This window comes from Sander vitreus, chromosome 17 (assembly GCF_031162955.1).
Source record: "Sander vitreus isolate 19-12246 chromosome 17, sanVit1, whole genome shotgun sequence".
NCBI lineage: Eukaryota > Metazoa > Chordata > Actinopteri > Perciformes > Percidae > Sander > Sander vitreus.
This window is the reverse complement of record NC_135871.1, coordinates 27,465,172-27,480,424: the sequence shown is the minus strand read 5'-3', so window position 1 is coordinate 27,480,424 and position 15,253 is coordinate 27,465,172. Positions and strand designations below refer to the sequence as shown.

The window sequence follows — 15,253 nt, the reverse complement described above, 5'->3', positions numbered from 1 at the left end:
AACTGTTAGCCTGACAAGCCAGACCCACATCCAGATGTTGGGTCTGGGATCTCACCATTGGCAGGGCTCAATCTGAGGGGCGGGATAAACTGTTGTCTTTCAAATTCCCTCTGCACTCATAGCCAACCAGAGCAACGCTAGTTGATAGATTAAACTTTTGCTTTTTCAAGTAGCAGGGAATTCACACGGAACCGTTGCAACTCTGCCGTTAGTATTTTAAGCCCGCCCACCGACTTTATACACAACGTGATTGGCCTGACCAGAATTTGGTTTTTCCAGCTTGCAAGCCAACGGAGAGTTGCTAGATTTCTAGGCTACTAAACTGTCGCTGGATGTGGCCGCGGTTACTTGTACTCCCCCCTGCTAGGGCTAGGTGATATGGAGAAAATATAATTATCACGATATATTTGAAATATTAATATCGATATTGTAGGGTTGACAATTGGTGCTTTCACATATTTACACAATGAGATTTTTTTTTATAAATAATCATAAGTAATGTGGATACAATGACTAAGTGGTTAAAGGCAAATAATAGAACAGCTAGAACAGTCTGATAAGTTTAGATATTGACCACTTACTGTAATGCAGCCAGTAAAACCAGGATAAGACAACACACGTCACATTACACTGTCCAAAATCTCAGACGATATCAAGTCTTATATCACCAAATCAACGATATATTGCCCAGCCTTATCCCCCGCTATTGTATAGTGTAGAGGCCACAAACAATGGTATTGCTAGACGTGCTGTAAAAAAAACTCAAATAACAGTTGTTACCTAAATGTCAAGTAATAAACCTGAGGTGTCGTTCAAATTGTGTTTCCCTGACAAAATCTGTTCCCTCCATTCACCTAGTCCTCAAACCATTTCACTGAAAGATGTGAAATATATGGGTGATATGGTAGCTGACGTCTTCTTGTTGTCCACGTTATTCATTTGACGATGTGATGACGAGGAGGAACGCGTAATCTGACGGAGAAATTGGGGCATGACACCTGGGAGGGAGTCCCATAATGGAGCAAGGTGTTTTTTTTTATCATGTCTTACCGGCCATCATGAGAAAACATACATGTGTTGCTCAAACTAATGATAAACGCCTGGCTGTAGAGCAACGTTGTTAATGCCAGAGGTGGCAGGGTTGTGTCTAATAATGGACCTCCAGGTGAGGATCCTTTATATGTGGAAACAAGCTTTTCAGGCTCAGTCTTCAGTCAGCCTGTGACAGTGTACTTCCGGGCCGGTGCGGTTGCAAAAGATAGGTAATGATAATCTCAGGGGCCGGAGGGAAACTTGGACCCAGCCAGTTAACCAATCACCACAGTGTTGGTGCCTCAGGTTGCCATCATTTGCTCACAGACAGGCAGGCAGACTGCTGTAATGGTCATGATGTGTATGGGAACATCTAGATGGACACCAATCCAGCCAACCTCCTGCGGTGATAACCTGCAAGTCCTGTACTACAGGATCGACAAATAATCAATACAACAGCTTGCTGCTTTGAGTTGTCTGATAAATTTGCACAGATTGGTGGAAAAGGGTTTATCGTGGACGTTTTCTTCCTCTCCCACTGACATAGTAGCTGTTCTGGTTTCTGAAAGTTGAGCATTTTGCCAGATCGTGACTGTGTTTCATTAGAGTAATGGCACACATGGACTTTGGTGTGTGTGTGTGTGTTACAAAGGGTTAAGGACCACACACTAAGAGACACAGTTGTTTATAAAGTTCAGTGACACTGAAAGCACTTGGTATTTGCTGTGAATAAAGTGTGTATCGATTACTGCTAAAGTTTGGAGGGGGATGTTTTCCTCTTTGTTTACTCAGATTAATTGTGACCAAAGCTGTCTGCCATCTATCTTGTCGGCATTAGAGCCAGACATCAAACGGAATTTTTTAAATTATGAATCTCGTACAGACCTAAATTTACTCATATTGCCATTTTATATAAATGTACATAACCAGTTAAACCAAACAGTGACATCTTGCCAAAAGGTCAGCCAACCAATTAGCTAACAGTCAAGTATATTTAACTGGTAATTAATCAGAATAATCATATTAGAAGTGAGCTAACATGAGAAGGAAACACATGCCCTGATGAATGTGAAATCAATTTTTGTTATATTTATGGTTTATGGTGTAAATCTGCTTATTTATCTTAATATAGATTTGAGGTCATATTCCCAGCCGCACTGGGCAGTGCATTGGGATGTTTCTGTATCTTATTGTAATGTTTTACTATGCTCAGGCTAATTTCTTTTAAAGCTGTATTGGGAAACCTCAAACAAAGTTCAAAATCACTGCTTAGTTTATACATTAATAAGATGCAAGTGACCATTGCAAGCACTGACTCTTTACATTATGTTAATGGTTAATCTCAGTAATCTTTAGACTGACTGTCAGCTAAAGGCGTTCACCACAGTAGCCAACAGAAGTTAAGGAGAGTTATGCTTTTATGTTTTTTGGTAATGTCTGTCATGATATCTGCCTCTTTATACATGACCATTTATGTGACTACTACATGTGCGCAGTAGTGGTGCCCGATTCAGAAAATGTCACGATTCAATATCGATTTTTAGGCTCAATATTCGATTCAAAAAACGATTCTCGATTTAAAAAAACGATTCACAGTATGTAAATGCAGTTACTTTTCTCATGTGTTTGCAGTAGACATACAGCTAAAAAAAAAGAATCGATTTTTGGAATTCTATGAATCGATTTTGAAGTGGTAGAGCTTGAATCGCGATAAAAATGTGAATCTGATTTTTTTGCACACCCCTAGTGCACAGTCTCTGCATAACGGAGAGTTATTCCTACAACATGTAACGTTACACAGACAATCAGCAACATTATTAGATCGGTAGAAGCATGCTGCATTCTTATTGGCTCACTGATGCTGATGAGATTTACTCCTTAGGAACTGAAATTGGCTATTGAATGACGAGGCCATTTTCGATACTTTTGAGGCAATTCTTTCGGTGCCTTAAAAGTTATTGAATTCGGTACCCAGCCCTACTCCCACCCCTGATCAGAGGGTCATCTGAAGAAAAGGGAGCAGAGTAGGTATTAGTCATTTAACCTTAATAACACAGTGTATTGTAAGGCACTTATAGATAAAGTACAGCTTTTTAGTGGCTTAACATGTGTCTTGTTCTTAATCTTAATAATAGGAACTAGTGACCTTCGTGTTGGATCATTAAGCTGGTTCGAGAAAAGACAGGCCTGTGCAGAATCGATCATCAGCGATCGCCTCCTAATGTATGCCGGTTACATTTGTGCCAGACTTGATCCCGACTTGCTGTGAAGTAATGCACACGTGGGCAACGATAACCTCACGAGATCGAGGCGGCGGCGGCCGCCGCCATTTTTGGAGCCAGGCACCGCAGTTGCTCTCCACCGACTCCAAGACCCAGGGCATGATGGGAAACGCCTGGCTCTCACCTGATCTAACAGCTGATTGGTTCAGAGTTGACTCAACACTATGACGTTTTATATGGCCTAAACTTTTCATTGTTTTTGAATTGGAGAGGTTTTGATTGATATTTGTCTGATTTTGAAGGCCTTTTCTGGTAACAGAATACATGTTGTATGGCGGGTGGTGACGTTCAGTAGTCGGAGGGACTAAATAAGCCCTTACCTAAAGGCAAAGATTTCTGAGTGCCTAACAAGAAGGCATAACTACCAGAATAAGGAGCCAAAAAAAGCAAATGCATTCAAAACAAGCCATTTATTTGATGTTATTCTGAAAGGACACAGAGGTTTTTAGCTCCTCTCGGCCATGAAAGTGAGAGTCATTTTCCTTTATGATCCCTAATGTTGACCGTAGGATGATAACAGTGATTGCTTTTGGGTCTATAATTGCCATGATGATGATGATGCTGGTGATTTTTAGTTTCATATTTTCCTTCAGCAGCAGCGTGGTGGTCCGTAGTGATGGTGAGGCTCGTATAGGCCTACAGTAAATATCCCATCATCCTGAAAGACAGTCACTTGTTGCGTGAAGTGCCGAGTCTATTTTTAGCCTGCTGTGCCCCAGGATGTATTTTGTAGTTACCCTAATGGCTGCTGGGCTTTCATGCATGTCACAGGGTTCAGTGCAGCCACTAATGTTGAACCATTATGGCTGATTAAGGCCTGTTTGTACCAGGCTAATGTTAAAATAGGTTTTACCAGTGCTGCTTACTTAAGTTTAGACACTCCAGTACATTGTAATAAACCTCTCTGAATGTGACTCTAGCTGCTCAAAGCTTAACCAACGCAAATCATAGTTAAGTTCACTGTAAGTATTATTATTATTAGTAGGACGAATTGATGCATCTAGCTTTTAAACACACCCATGTGTGTTGATGCCAATATGCATTTTTAAAGTGTCAACTACAGCTGGACAGTATATCGATATCATATCGATATCGTGATATGAGACTAGATATCGTCTTAGATTTTGGATATCGTAATATTGTAATATGTTGTAAATAATATATTGTAAATAAGTGTTGTCTTTTCCTGGTTTTAAAGGCTGCATTACAGTAAAGTGATGTCATTTTCTGAACTCATCAGACTGTTCTAGCTTTTTTATTATTTGCCATCTTTATCATCATTTATCACCTTTTTTATCATTATATCCACATTACTGATGATTATTTATCAAAAATCTCACTGTGTAAATATTTAGTGAAAGTACCAATAGTCAACACTACAATATCGTTGCGGTATCGATTATCGAGGTATTTGGTCAAAAATATCGTGATATTTGATCTTCTCCATATCGCCCAGCCCTAGTGTCAACATTCATAAGATAACACTGTATTGATGTTTTATTACGTTGCTAATGAAAGTGAAAAAGAATAGAAAAAGTAATAGTTTTACAATCACCAAATATTGATCCTAAAACCTGTATGTGCTGGTACAAATAATTTTTCAGAGCATCTTTAAATGTTAATAAATTAGTAAGTAATTAGTAGTTTGATTATGCAGACAGTGTCAGTACTAAACTGCCTTCACAAGTCTTTTTAGTCTTTGTATAGGGTTCCTGCAAGGCAAGCAAGCTATAAAACCTAAATTCAAGTTTTTAAATAGCATTTTACAATTTAAATGGAACTATTGACAAGTCTTGCAGATGTAGTGATTTCTTTATGCTCTGTTCCTCTGGTGAGGCAATAAACCAGTCATACCAATGGCACTTTCAAATTATTACAGTGATGAAATTGGCCTTTTTTTAATTTTTCAATTCTTAAATCTAAGGAGACAAACCCTTCAGGCACCTTACTTGAATGAGATGTTAAGGTATATCATCAGAAGACATCAGGTTGATAAGTAAACTAGGCTGTACCTTTACAGTGTTGTAAGTGTACTTGGCTAATGCATTAGTTTGTGAATGAACCATTATTGGTGCTTGTGGACATAAGCAAAAAAACGAAAGAAAACACTGACAGTATTTTAAATGTAAACTGATAAATGGAAAGCCCACAGGCCAGCGAAGGAGCTGCTCTCACTCAGTCACACAACCATGATTCAGTTGGTGTTTAAGATAAGGGATAAGATAATGATGATGTCAGCGAGCGCGCAGGGCATCCCTCTCCCCGTGCTGACAGGAGAGAGAATCTCCGGCCTGTCGGCAGACAGAAGACAGCGGTATGAGGAAGCAGGGCTCTGATTGGCTGCCACTGGATTCCTCCTGGTGACGTCACTGAAGATGGAGACAGGCTGCCTTAGAGCTCGGCTGGATAGGTTCAGCTTTCACACAGAAACAAAATTCAAATCCACTGCTGTCTTCCGGCAAAAAATTGGGGATTAATGTATTTTTAGATACGTATATTGAGTTCATTTGAATTAATATTATTTTGAAATAGTTTAGTAGTCAGTGGGATTTCCTCCTGAATGCAATAAACAGTTGCTGGTTCAAAAACAAGGACATTTTATGAAGGTAACACTGCCCAAGAGAAGAGTTAAGCAGGTTGTTGATGTAGAAGTCCACTTAGGGAGAGACTATAAAAGCTGAATAAGTGCATTATCAATGTGATAGGTTGTTTATTTCTCAAAGGGATGGTTTCAGTGTCCCTGAAAACCAAAACCAAAAACCAAAAGTGCCTTGGAACATATTTAACTGGCAGCTCATTTAGATTTAGATAGGCCTACTGATGTTGTCCTTTAGAGGAAACCAACAATGGAAATGATTCGTTGTTGGTAGCCAGACAAGCCTGTATTCAATGCTTATTTCTAGTTAATATAATAAACATGTTTTTGTGGCTGAAGCTGAAATACGTTAATTCACGAATAACTTCTTAAACAGATAACTAGCTTGATAATTGATTAATCATTCAAATTGTTAAGCAAAAATGCTGATTTTGCTGGTTACAGCTTGTCAAATGAATTGTTTAACCATGCAGCTTTTTGCCAATTTCATGTATTTGTCAATTTAATACCTGTGGATCTTTTAAGCTGCGCTAGCGGCGTCTGGTCGGTTGGCCGGGTTGACTACTGTGGTGGATCCTGAAACATCTCAACAGCTATTAAATTCAATTTTGTACAGTCATTCATGGTCCCCAGGCCATGAATTGTTTGTCTAGTACTTTGGTTGATGATCAAAAGAAAACAAATGACATTCCCATCAGCCTCAGCTGTACTTTGTGTGAGGTGCTATTTAGCAAATGTTAGCATGCTGACGCGTTGAACTAAGATAGTGAACGTAGACGGACGGAATTTGTGGCCAAGATGTCTAAAGTTACCGACAGCATTGCACCGTAAAAGGGCCGATAATTAGCCGGGTGTCCTGTTTCAATCACTGCTGATCAGTTTGAACGTTGTTGCTGACAGGGTTTAAAATGAACTTTTTCGTCCACCAGCCAAATGGCTAATGAATGTTCAAATTTTACCAGCTACTCATTAGATTACCATTGTTTTTTTGGGCTGGTGAGTGAAGCAAATCTGCCAGCCACTTGCATATTTTACCAGCATTTGGCTGGTGTGGTGCTAATTCTGAACCCTGGTTGCTGATAAATACCCGTGCCTACTACGCAGACTGGGTAAACCCAGCCTGATCTACCGGCGATTTAATTCTCCCTGCAGCTCAGGCTGGAAACCTGTCCATTATTCTATCCTGTTACCGTTACAAATTTGCGGGGACCAATCACAAACTGGCTTATCCACCTTGGCGGGTTTAACACGATGACGATATAGAGAAGCGACCAATCAGCTTTTTGTTTACATTCAACATGGCAGCCACCGAAGCGCAGCAACCCTTTGATGCCGCTGTCGCTGCTACGTCACCCGGATCATTGGTCTGATTGGTTGAAGGACTATCCAATTGCGTACAGAGTCATTTAAACTATGCCCGTTGATCACGCCTCTTGTGCAGTAGAAAATACAGAGCAGACTCCCCAGACTAATATTCAATCTTAAAAGATTGAGCTTAGTCTGGTGATAGCCAGACGACGTGCCTACAGCAGAGTCATTTGTCCTGGGAGTGAATGCCAATTGCAACTTTTCCCACTACAGACAAAAGCCAGATGTTAGTGAGTGTAAGTGGGTTCTTTGGCCAGTGGGAAAGGGGTATTAGTCTTGTTGTTGTTAGTCCAACAAAATAACACATCATGTTGGGCTGCGGTAGCATGTGACAGGCATTTAATAGGCTGATGCAAGAATAAAAAGATGGTACATGGAAACAAACACTGGAAACATTTGTTTAACAATGTGCAAATTAACGGTGAACGTACAGGAGCAAACCCAAAGCCGAGGGACTGCCTGCTAAGTCACGATGCAGTAAATGTAACGTTTGTGTTGACTCAGATGTGATCAGTCTATCTTGTCACTGACTTGAGGCTTATGAAAATAGCGAGAAAGGATGTGACCTAAATAACATATTCTTAGCCCCATCTATATCTGTAGGCCGTAAATACACGGTTTTACATCAACAATCAATTTGCATCCTGCTTAACCAAAGGAGCATGTCATAATGGACAGGTTGCTTCTATGTGAAAGTGTCCTGTTTCTAAAACAGTAAAACACATCTTATTCACGACTCTGTAACAGAAACAGCTCTTTGAGAATAAACTTAAAGTGATCATATTATGCTCATTTTCAGGTTCATAATTGTATTTAGAGGTTGTACCAGAATAGGTTTATGTGGTTTAATTTTCAAAAAACACCATATATTTGTTGTACTACACATTGCTGCAGCTCCTCTTTTCACCCTGTGTGTTGAGCTCTCTGTTTTAGCTACAGAGTGAGACATCTCACTTCTGTTCCATCTTTATTGGGAGTCGCACATGCGCAGTAAGTACTGCTAGCTTATCAGTTGCAGAGCATGAGGGTGTGCCACGCTAGCAGCTAGGCGAGCATTATAACGTGTGTTACAAAGTGACCACGTTTGTCTCTGAAGTAAAGGCTGGACTACAATAGAGCTGTTTGGAGCAGTTTGTGAACAGTGTTTTCTGTTGGAGATGGTAAGTCCCTTTGGGGTGGACTTTGGGCTTTTTCACTTTGTAAACCTATAACAAGCACAAAAAGATATATAACAAATTAAAGGAATGGGCAAGAGCCAAAAAGCATAATATGAGTCAATGTAAGGTAGCTGAGAGTCTTGGCGACACACTTTTTTTGTGAGTAACAAGAATCCTTTCTCTTAAATGGGAATTTGTTTATTTAAAGTTCATCAGTCAATCCTGCATTAAATCCTACCTTCATAAAGGCTATAATGTTCCGTTGAAGTAGGGCTGGGCAATATATCGATATTATATCGATATCGTGATATGAGACTAGATATCGTCTTAGATTTTGGATATCGTGATATGACATGTCTTGTCTTTTCCTGGTTTTAAAGGCTGCATTACAGTAAAGTGATTCTCATTGAGTGACAGTCATTTTCCAGACTGTTCTAGCGGTTCTATTATTTGCCTTTTCCCCACTTAGACATCATGTCCACATTACTGATGATTATTTATCTAAAATCTAAGTGTGAAGATATTTTGTTAAAGCACCAATTGCCAACCCTAGAATATCGCCGCATTATCGATATCGAGGTATTTGGTCAAGAACATCGTGATATCTGATTTTCTCCCTATCGCCCAGCCCTACGTTGAAACTGTCTTAGAGATGTTGATTCAATTTGATGGTCATTTTGGAGGCTGTAGTTTGTGTTTAGAATTGTAGCATACTGAAAGTGTTTTTAATATTTACTGTAGCATTTATCATTTATATCAATGTATAATATAACATAATATAATTCAACAGCACCACAAAATACAGCCGTTAAATTGACCTTAAAGGGGGCGCCTCTGCAGCCATGAACTGCAACGTCCCCAGTTCATCCTTAAATAACACCTCAATGAAAATGTTTTTTTAAAAAACATTATGACTTCCATGAATGTAGGATTTACTGCAGGGTAGTTAGCCTGCATTGGTTCTATCAAGGTGTAGCCAATAAACTGTCAATTGAGTGTACATAATATTATTATTTCATATTTACAAAGGCAACTTGTATGTTAACCATCTTCTCTGCTGAAGTGTTAACTCAATTTTGAGCAGCCACAGGGTTGGAGGGCTTCTGAAGAAAATGGGCTTTTCCATTTGGATATCAATAGAAAATCACAAAGATTAGAGGGTGACACTGGAGTGGATTTTCACTCCTGTTCATCCCACTGCCACAAAAAAACTCCTATGACAGAGCCGTCCCAATCCTGGAAGAATGGCTCCTGTCCCATTCCCATAAGATAATAGCGTTTATTCATATTAGAACAGCATATTTATATATAAAGACAGACTTATTGCTATAATTCCCGTCCTGCCGGATCCCGTTGACTTCTTTTCCTGTCCCGTCCACGTGATGATAAGTGAAATTGAATCCCATGACCCACAGGATTCCTGAAAACACATCAGTCTATATCTCTAACAAAAATTAGAATAAGAAGATATCAATCATCATCATTCACACTTCTGTATGTCCACCAGGAGTGTATTCGTACGGTACTGTCTTTTACAAAATAGTATTTTCAATAGAACTGGTGTCATGTTCTGCATTCCTGTCACCACTTCGAGCTCAGCATGTTTCCTGAATGCCTCATGCTGATGATACAAATACATTATTTCACCTTTCAGAAAACATATGCCACACTTAAGAAAGTCAAGGTGAAAGGGGGTGAATCACTGCCGCTCCCTTCTGAAAGCAGATTCTTGTATCTCAAGGTTGCAGTCAATCGAAAAGTACAAAGAACTCATTTTACTCTGCCAGCTTCTTGCTTCAGCCCAATTAAATAAAGTCATTCAGATAACAATCGACTGCGCATGTGGATGGATCATGTGTCTTTCCCTCTCTCTTTCTCTCTCTGGTAATTAAAATAAATCTGTTAAGAAAGACAGAGAGAGTGGAGGACACCAAGAGTTAGTTTATGTAGCTGTTGCAGATCTGTGCAGGTTTCAACTGAAGTTAAACTGAGAAGATGTTGTTTTTATCTCCACTCACGGATCACAGCCGGGGTTAAATGAAGCCATATGGAGTTTTTTTTATTTATTTATTTGTATTTTTTTTTACAGATACATGGTTATATGCTGCAAGTGATGACCTGGAAAAGATGCCACAATATACAGTATTTGACAAAAAGGGTTTATTCCAACATATGAGGATATTTTAGGAATGGCTATTTGTGTGTTCAAAAGCGAAAAACTCAACTCTGTTTTGGTTCACTCTCACCGCTCTCATAGCGTTATAGACAGACGAAAACAAAGTTGGCGACTAGTTGGAGAACATAGTGGAGCATTTAGCAGTTAAAGGAGGCATCAGGCGCAAAATGAACCTAGGGGTTAATAACATATGTGTACCCAGTCAACCATTCTCTGGGATTTGTTTTCATGCTAATCGAATGTGACCAGTTTTAGCCCAAACCGCTAATTAGCTTATGAAGCTAGTCGTCGGGGCACAGGTAAAGTAAAAATAAATCACAATTTCTATACCACTAACAAGGCTCAAAATATCACCACACTTCAACGGTAGCACAATGAGGGTCCCTACATGTAAACTGAGGCATTGAGAACTTTTTAAGTGTACAGACACTTTATAAAGACAGGGGGTATTATAGGGGTTAATAACACATGATTACAGAGTCGACCGTTCTCTGGGATGTGTACCGTTCACGTATACAGGCGGGCACCATCTTGGGAAAACAGTCACGACCAGTCGAACGACGAACCCCGTGTAACCAGTAACCAGTAACATAGCTCAAGCGCAACGGTAAACATCCCAGAGAACGGTCGACTCGGTAATCGTGTTATTAACCCCTAGGTTCATTTTTTGCCGGAATTCTCCTTTTAAAGAGACACAGATTTCCCTTAGGAGTTGGTGGAGACCAAAAACAGAGGAATAAATAGGCAAGTGACTATCAGGCTTACATTCGTTAAGTTGAATGTGTTTGCCGCAACTTGTAACGTGTTGTGTTCACAGCTCGTTTCTGTTGCTCTCAAGTGGCCAAAAAAAGCCATTGAAGGTTTAATGATCAAAACAAATGAAGGCATTTTTTGTTAATTTTTGCTCAGCAAGAATTACAGTATTAAATACCCTAAACAAGTTGTATACAGTACTGTCTGCTTTTGTGCAGTAGTGTGGTATATATGTGTACTACTATACTCAAAATAGAGTTGTCAAATTTAAAGCCAGTACACCTGTTAACTTCTCCTGACACCTGATCTGTTTCCTCTCTCTGTCTTCCAGGTTTTAGGGTTCGAGGTGGACTCCATCAACTCTGTCCAGTTCTCCAACCATACAGGTAAGACGGATGAAATATCTGAAACAAATATGAAATATTTTTTTCTTTAGAGTGAGTGCTGTGTTTTTGGTTAGTGTGTGTGGGTGTGAATGAGTCAGTCAGAGAGCGCCTGGCGTCGTTATGAGCTGTTAGCAAGTATTAGAGAGACGGTTGTCGTCGTGCTGAGGCTGACACGTCGACAGCTGAGTGAGTCAAGTTTTTTTGGGGAGGTCAGTGACTTCACTGGCTGACAACAGAGCAGCTCTCAAAACACAGAAGTAGCTGCAGGGGACAAACTCCATTCACATTTTATACAGGCTTTCTGTCTCGTCTTAGTTCGATGAAGCAAAGATGCCACGATCAGTTAAATCACGACGAGGAGTACTACTCCAGCCTGTGGAAACAGATGAATAAAGTCTGCTGTGGCTCTAGAGCAGTGGTTCTCAAATGGGGGTACGTGTACCCCTAGGGGTACTTTGGAGTACTGCAGGGGGTATGTGAAATTATTGCAAAAATGGTAATTTAAAAATTAGTGCTGTCAAACGATTAAAATATTTAATCGCATTAATGTCATAGTTAACTCGCAATTAATCACACATTTTTATCTATTCTAAATGTCCCTAGATTTCTTTTTGTCCCATTATTTTTTCTCATTTTAATGCTCTTATCAACATGGATCGGCTTGCTTTGTGCAAATGTTTTTTTTTTATTGAAAACAACATTGGCATACTGTAGTGTTCAATTTCACTTGGAGCAGTCATTCACACTTGGAGCAAATCATCTCGCACACAATGTAACGGCTTTGACGAGAGGGCGGAGAATTGGCATCAGCTGTGTGCTTGGCCATCAAGTGGTATTTCAGACTGGACGTGCTGCGATGATAGCTCAGTTCACAACGACAAAACACACAGATCACTTTGGTCTTGTCAATGGAACCATTTGGCAACTTTTAAAAAGTAAACTTTCCATTCAGAATCTTATTGGCATCCATTTCACCGTCTCGCGCTCGCCATCCACTCAAAACGTAACGTTAGCCTACTACTCTTTGGCCGGCTCGCAAGCCCAAACAAGTGTGTGCGGCGTGCCTGTTGTTTTGTTTCCGGTCTAGCTAGATCCGGTGTGGTGTTGTAGTTTTTCTGACGTTACTAGTTGTTGCAACAGCATGTGAAAAAAAACGACAAAGTTTGCTAGGCCAAAAAGAACATTAATCTCGCGATAAAAAAATGTCACGCCGTTAAAATGGGTTTGCGTTAACGCCGTTAATAACGCGTTTAACTGACAGCACTATTAAAAATATGTCATGCATAATTCCTAAAATAATTATACTATAATAATGAATGAATTAAGTGATGGATTCGAAACATTTGAAATGTAAATGTGGTAATGTAAATGTTTTTGTTTAAAAAAGGCTGTTGTTTAGTGAATCTATCACTGCCGGCGCTGTATTGTACCTCTTTATATAGACTTTTCTTTTCTACCAAAAATGTTTTGCGCTGGTCAGGGGGCACTGGGCTTAAAAAAGCAATTCAAAGGGGGTACAATATTGAAAAAGGTTTGAGAACCACTGCTCTAGAGGACCGTCTTGGGCTTGAAAACTACACATTTAGGGAAAGGATATGGGCATTTCTTTACCGTACCAAGCAGGGAGAGTCTAATGGAAGGTGAAAGATTGAGTTGCATTCAGGCTAGCATAGGATTATATTAAGGACTTAAAGTTAGAATATTTCTGTTTCTGCTCCATTTTGAACTCTTTGTTTCTTTAAACAGGTAACAAACTAAAAGACAGAACATTAAGTAAATAAAGATACAAGTATACAAGTTAGGACTGCTCACAATTATTTTGATCAATATTGAAATCACGATTATTTAACTGCACAGCCCTAGTAGAAGAGGACAAGACATTATGCAACATGTCAAGTTAAAAGTGATCACAGTTCTGGTTTGGGTTGAGCTAGTCTTTATCCACGAAGTTCCACTTCCGGGATTGCTCCGGTGCCGACGTCCTTCTTTTCGGCCGGAAGTCTGTCACCTTCCACTTTCTTTGTGTCAGAGTTTTAAGGGTAAATCCAGACAGCTAGCTAGACTGTCTGTCCAATCTGAGTTTTCTGTTGTACAACTAAAACAACTTTTGAACATACACACGTTCCACCAAAACAAGTTCATTCCCGAGGCTATTTTGCAGCGGCACCGTGGCTCCGTCCGGCGCTGACTGCCGCCCAGGACGATTGTGATTGGTTTAAAGAAATGGCAATAAACCAGAGCACGTTTTACTCCCATCCCAGAATGCTGTGTGGACTAGCCAGAGCCTCGTCCGCAGGACTGTGGAGACTAGGGTTGAGTTGTTGCTTGAGATGAGTCTTGTGGTGGAATATGTAGAGTAGGGCCGCCTATTCCAATATTTACTTCCCTTTACTGACAGCACAGTTCTTCTGCTCTGTTTGTGTTTATTGTTGATTATTGCGATAATGTATTTTAACAAAAACTACACCATTATAATGTGTTGCTTTTTTACTGAAATATGTTGTCATGTCTTATATTGCCTCAGCAAAGTCTGAGCAAATGTTGTATATTAAATAATAAGAATAAAGTTTGAACTTTTAAAAAGGCATCCCTTGGCGTCACATTTACTCGTAATATTTTCAACTAATTTCCAGTCCCGTGAATGAGTAATCTGTACTGTCTTTCTCCTGTCTTGCACTGATGGATGCTCTCAGCTCATGTCATTCATGCAAACTGAATACGAAGAATGAATCAGCTGTAAAAACAAACACATCTGCCCAGCTGTTGCTTGTTGCTTCACAGTGGATACAATAACCAGACTCAGAAATCTTTACAGGATCGGTGCATTATGACAGTTATCCTATCTGTTTATTTGATGCCACTTAGAGATTCCATCCTGTTTTGTATTTTTAGCTGGTTAGTGAGAGACACCAAAACAAGTTCCCTGCGAGCAACGTAAAGAGGAATACTGACAGAAATGAAATGCACTTTTTTAGACATTTTATGGAACCTAAAAGACAGCTAATTAGTTTTTTTTGCCTGTTCCCTGTAGAAGAAAAGGTGCAAAAAGTAACTTTCAACAGCAGAGTACTTGTGAGTTTACTTGCAAAACTACGTCATGTGCAAAAACTTTTTTTGTTTTTCTCGATTACATTGTTTTTGTGATCGTTAGAGCCAAAATCGGAAATGCGAAAGGCTGCTCTGTTTTTTTGTCCTTTGTGTAGTACAAGGTACTAGGTTTCTACACTTGTGAGCTGGCGGTTTGAAACCAGCCAGGTTAGTTGTGGTTGTGTCATTTCATTGTTATTTAGATGGATGATGTTGAGTTTAAAGTAATCTGTTGTGGTGTTGCAGTCTAAGGGTAAGCATAATTGTAGGTGTTCTGTAGGATAAGTGTTGTTATGTGGGCGAGCGTAGGACTCGTCTGTAGTGACATTGGACGCAGAGATGGATGAAATGCTGTAATTTCCATCTGAGCTGTTTGGATAGCTGTGTTGTAGCCTGGATTCAGCCGAACATCTATG

At 39.7% G+C, this 15,253-nt stretch overlaps 1 protein-coding gene across 2 annotated transcripts in view; it reads left to right on the top strand.

Moving 5' to 3' along the window:
* Positions 1 to 15,253, top strand: part of pdxkb (pyridoxal (pyridoxine, vitamin B6) kinase b) — a 36,268-nt gene that overhangs the window by 1,304 nt on the left and 19,711 nt on the right. For both annotated transcript variants that reach the window (XM_078273345.1, XM_078273344.1), the window contains exon 2: positions 11,696 to 11,750. In XM_078273345.1, the coding sequence (XP_078129471.1) occupies positions 11,696 to 11,750 (55 nt within the window). The remainder of the gene's footprint in view (positions 1 to 11,695; positions 11,751 to 15,253) is intronic.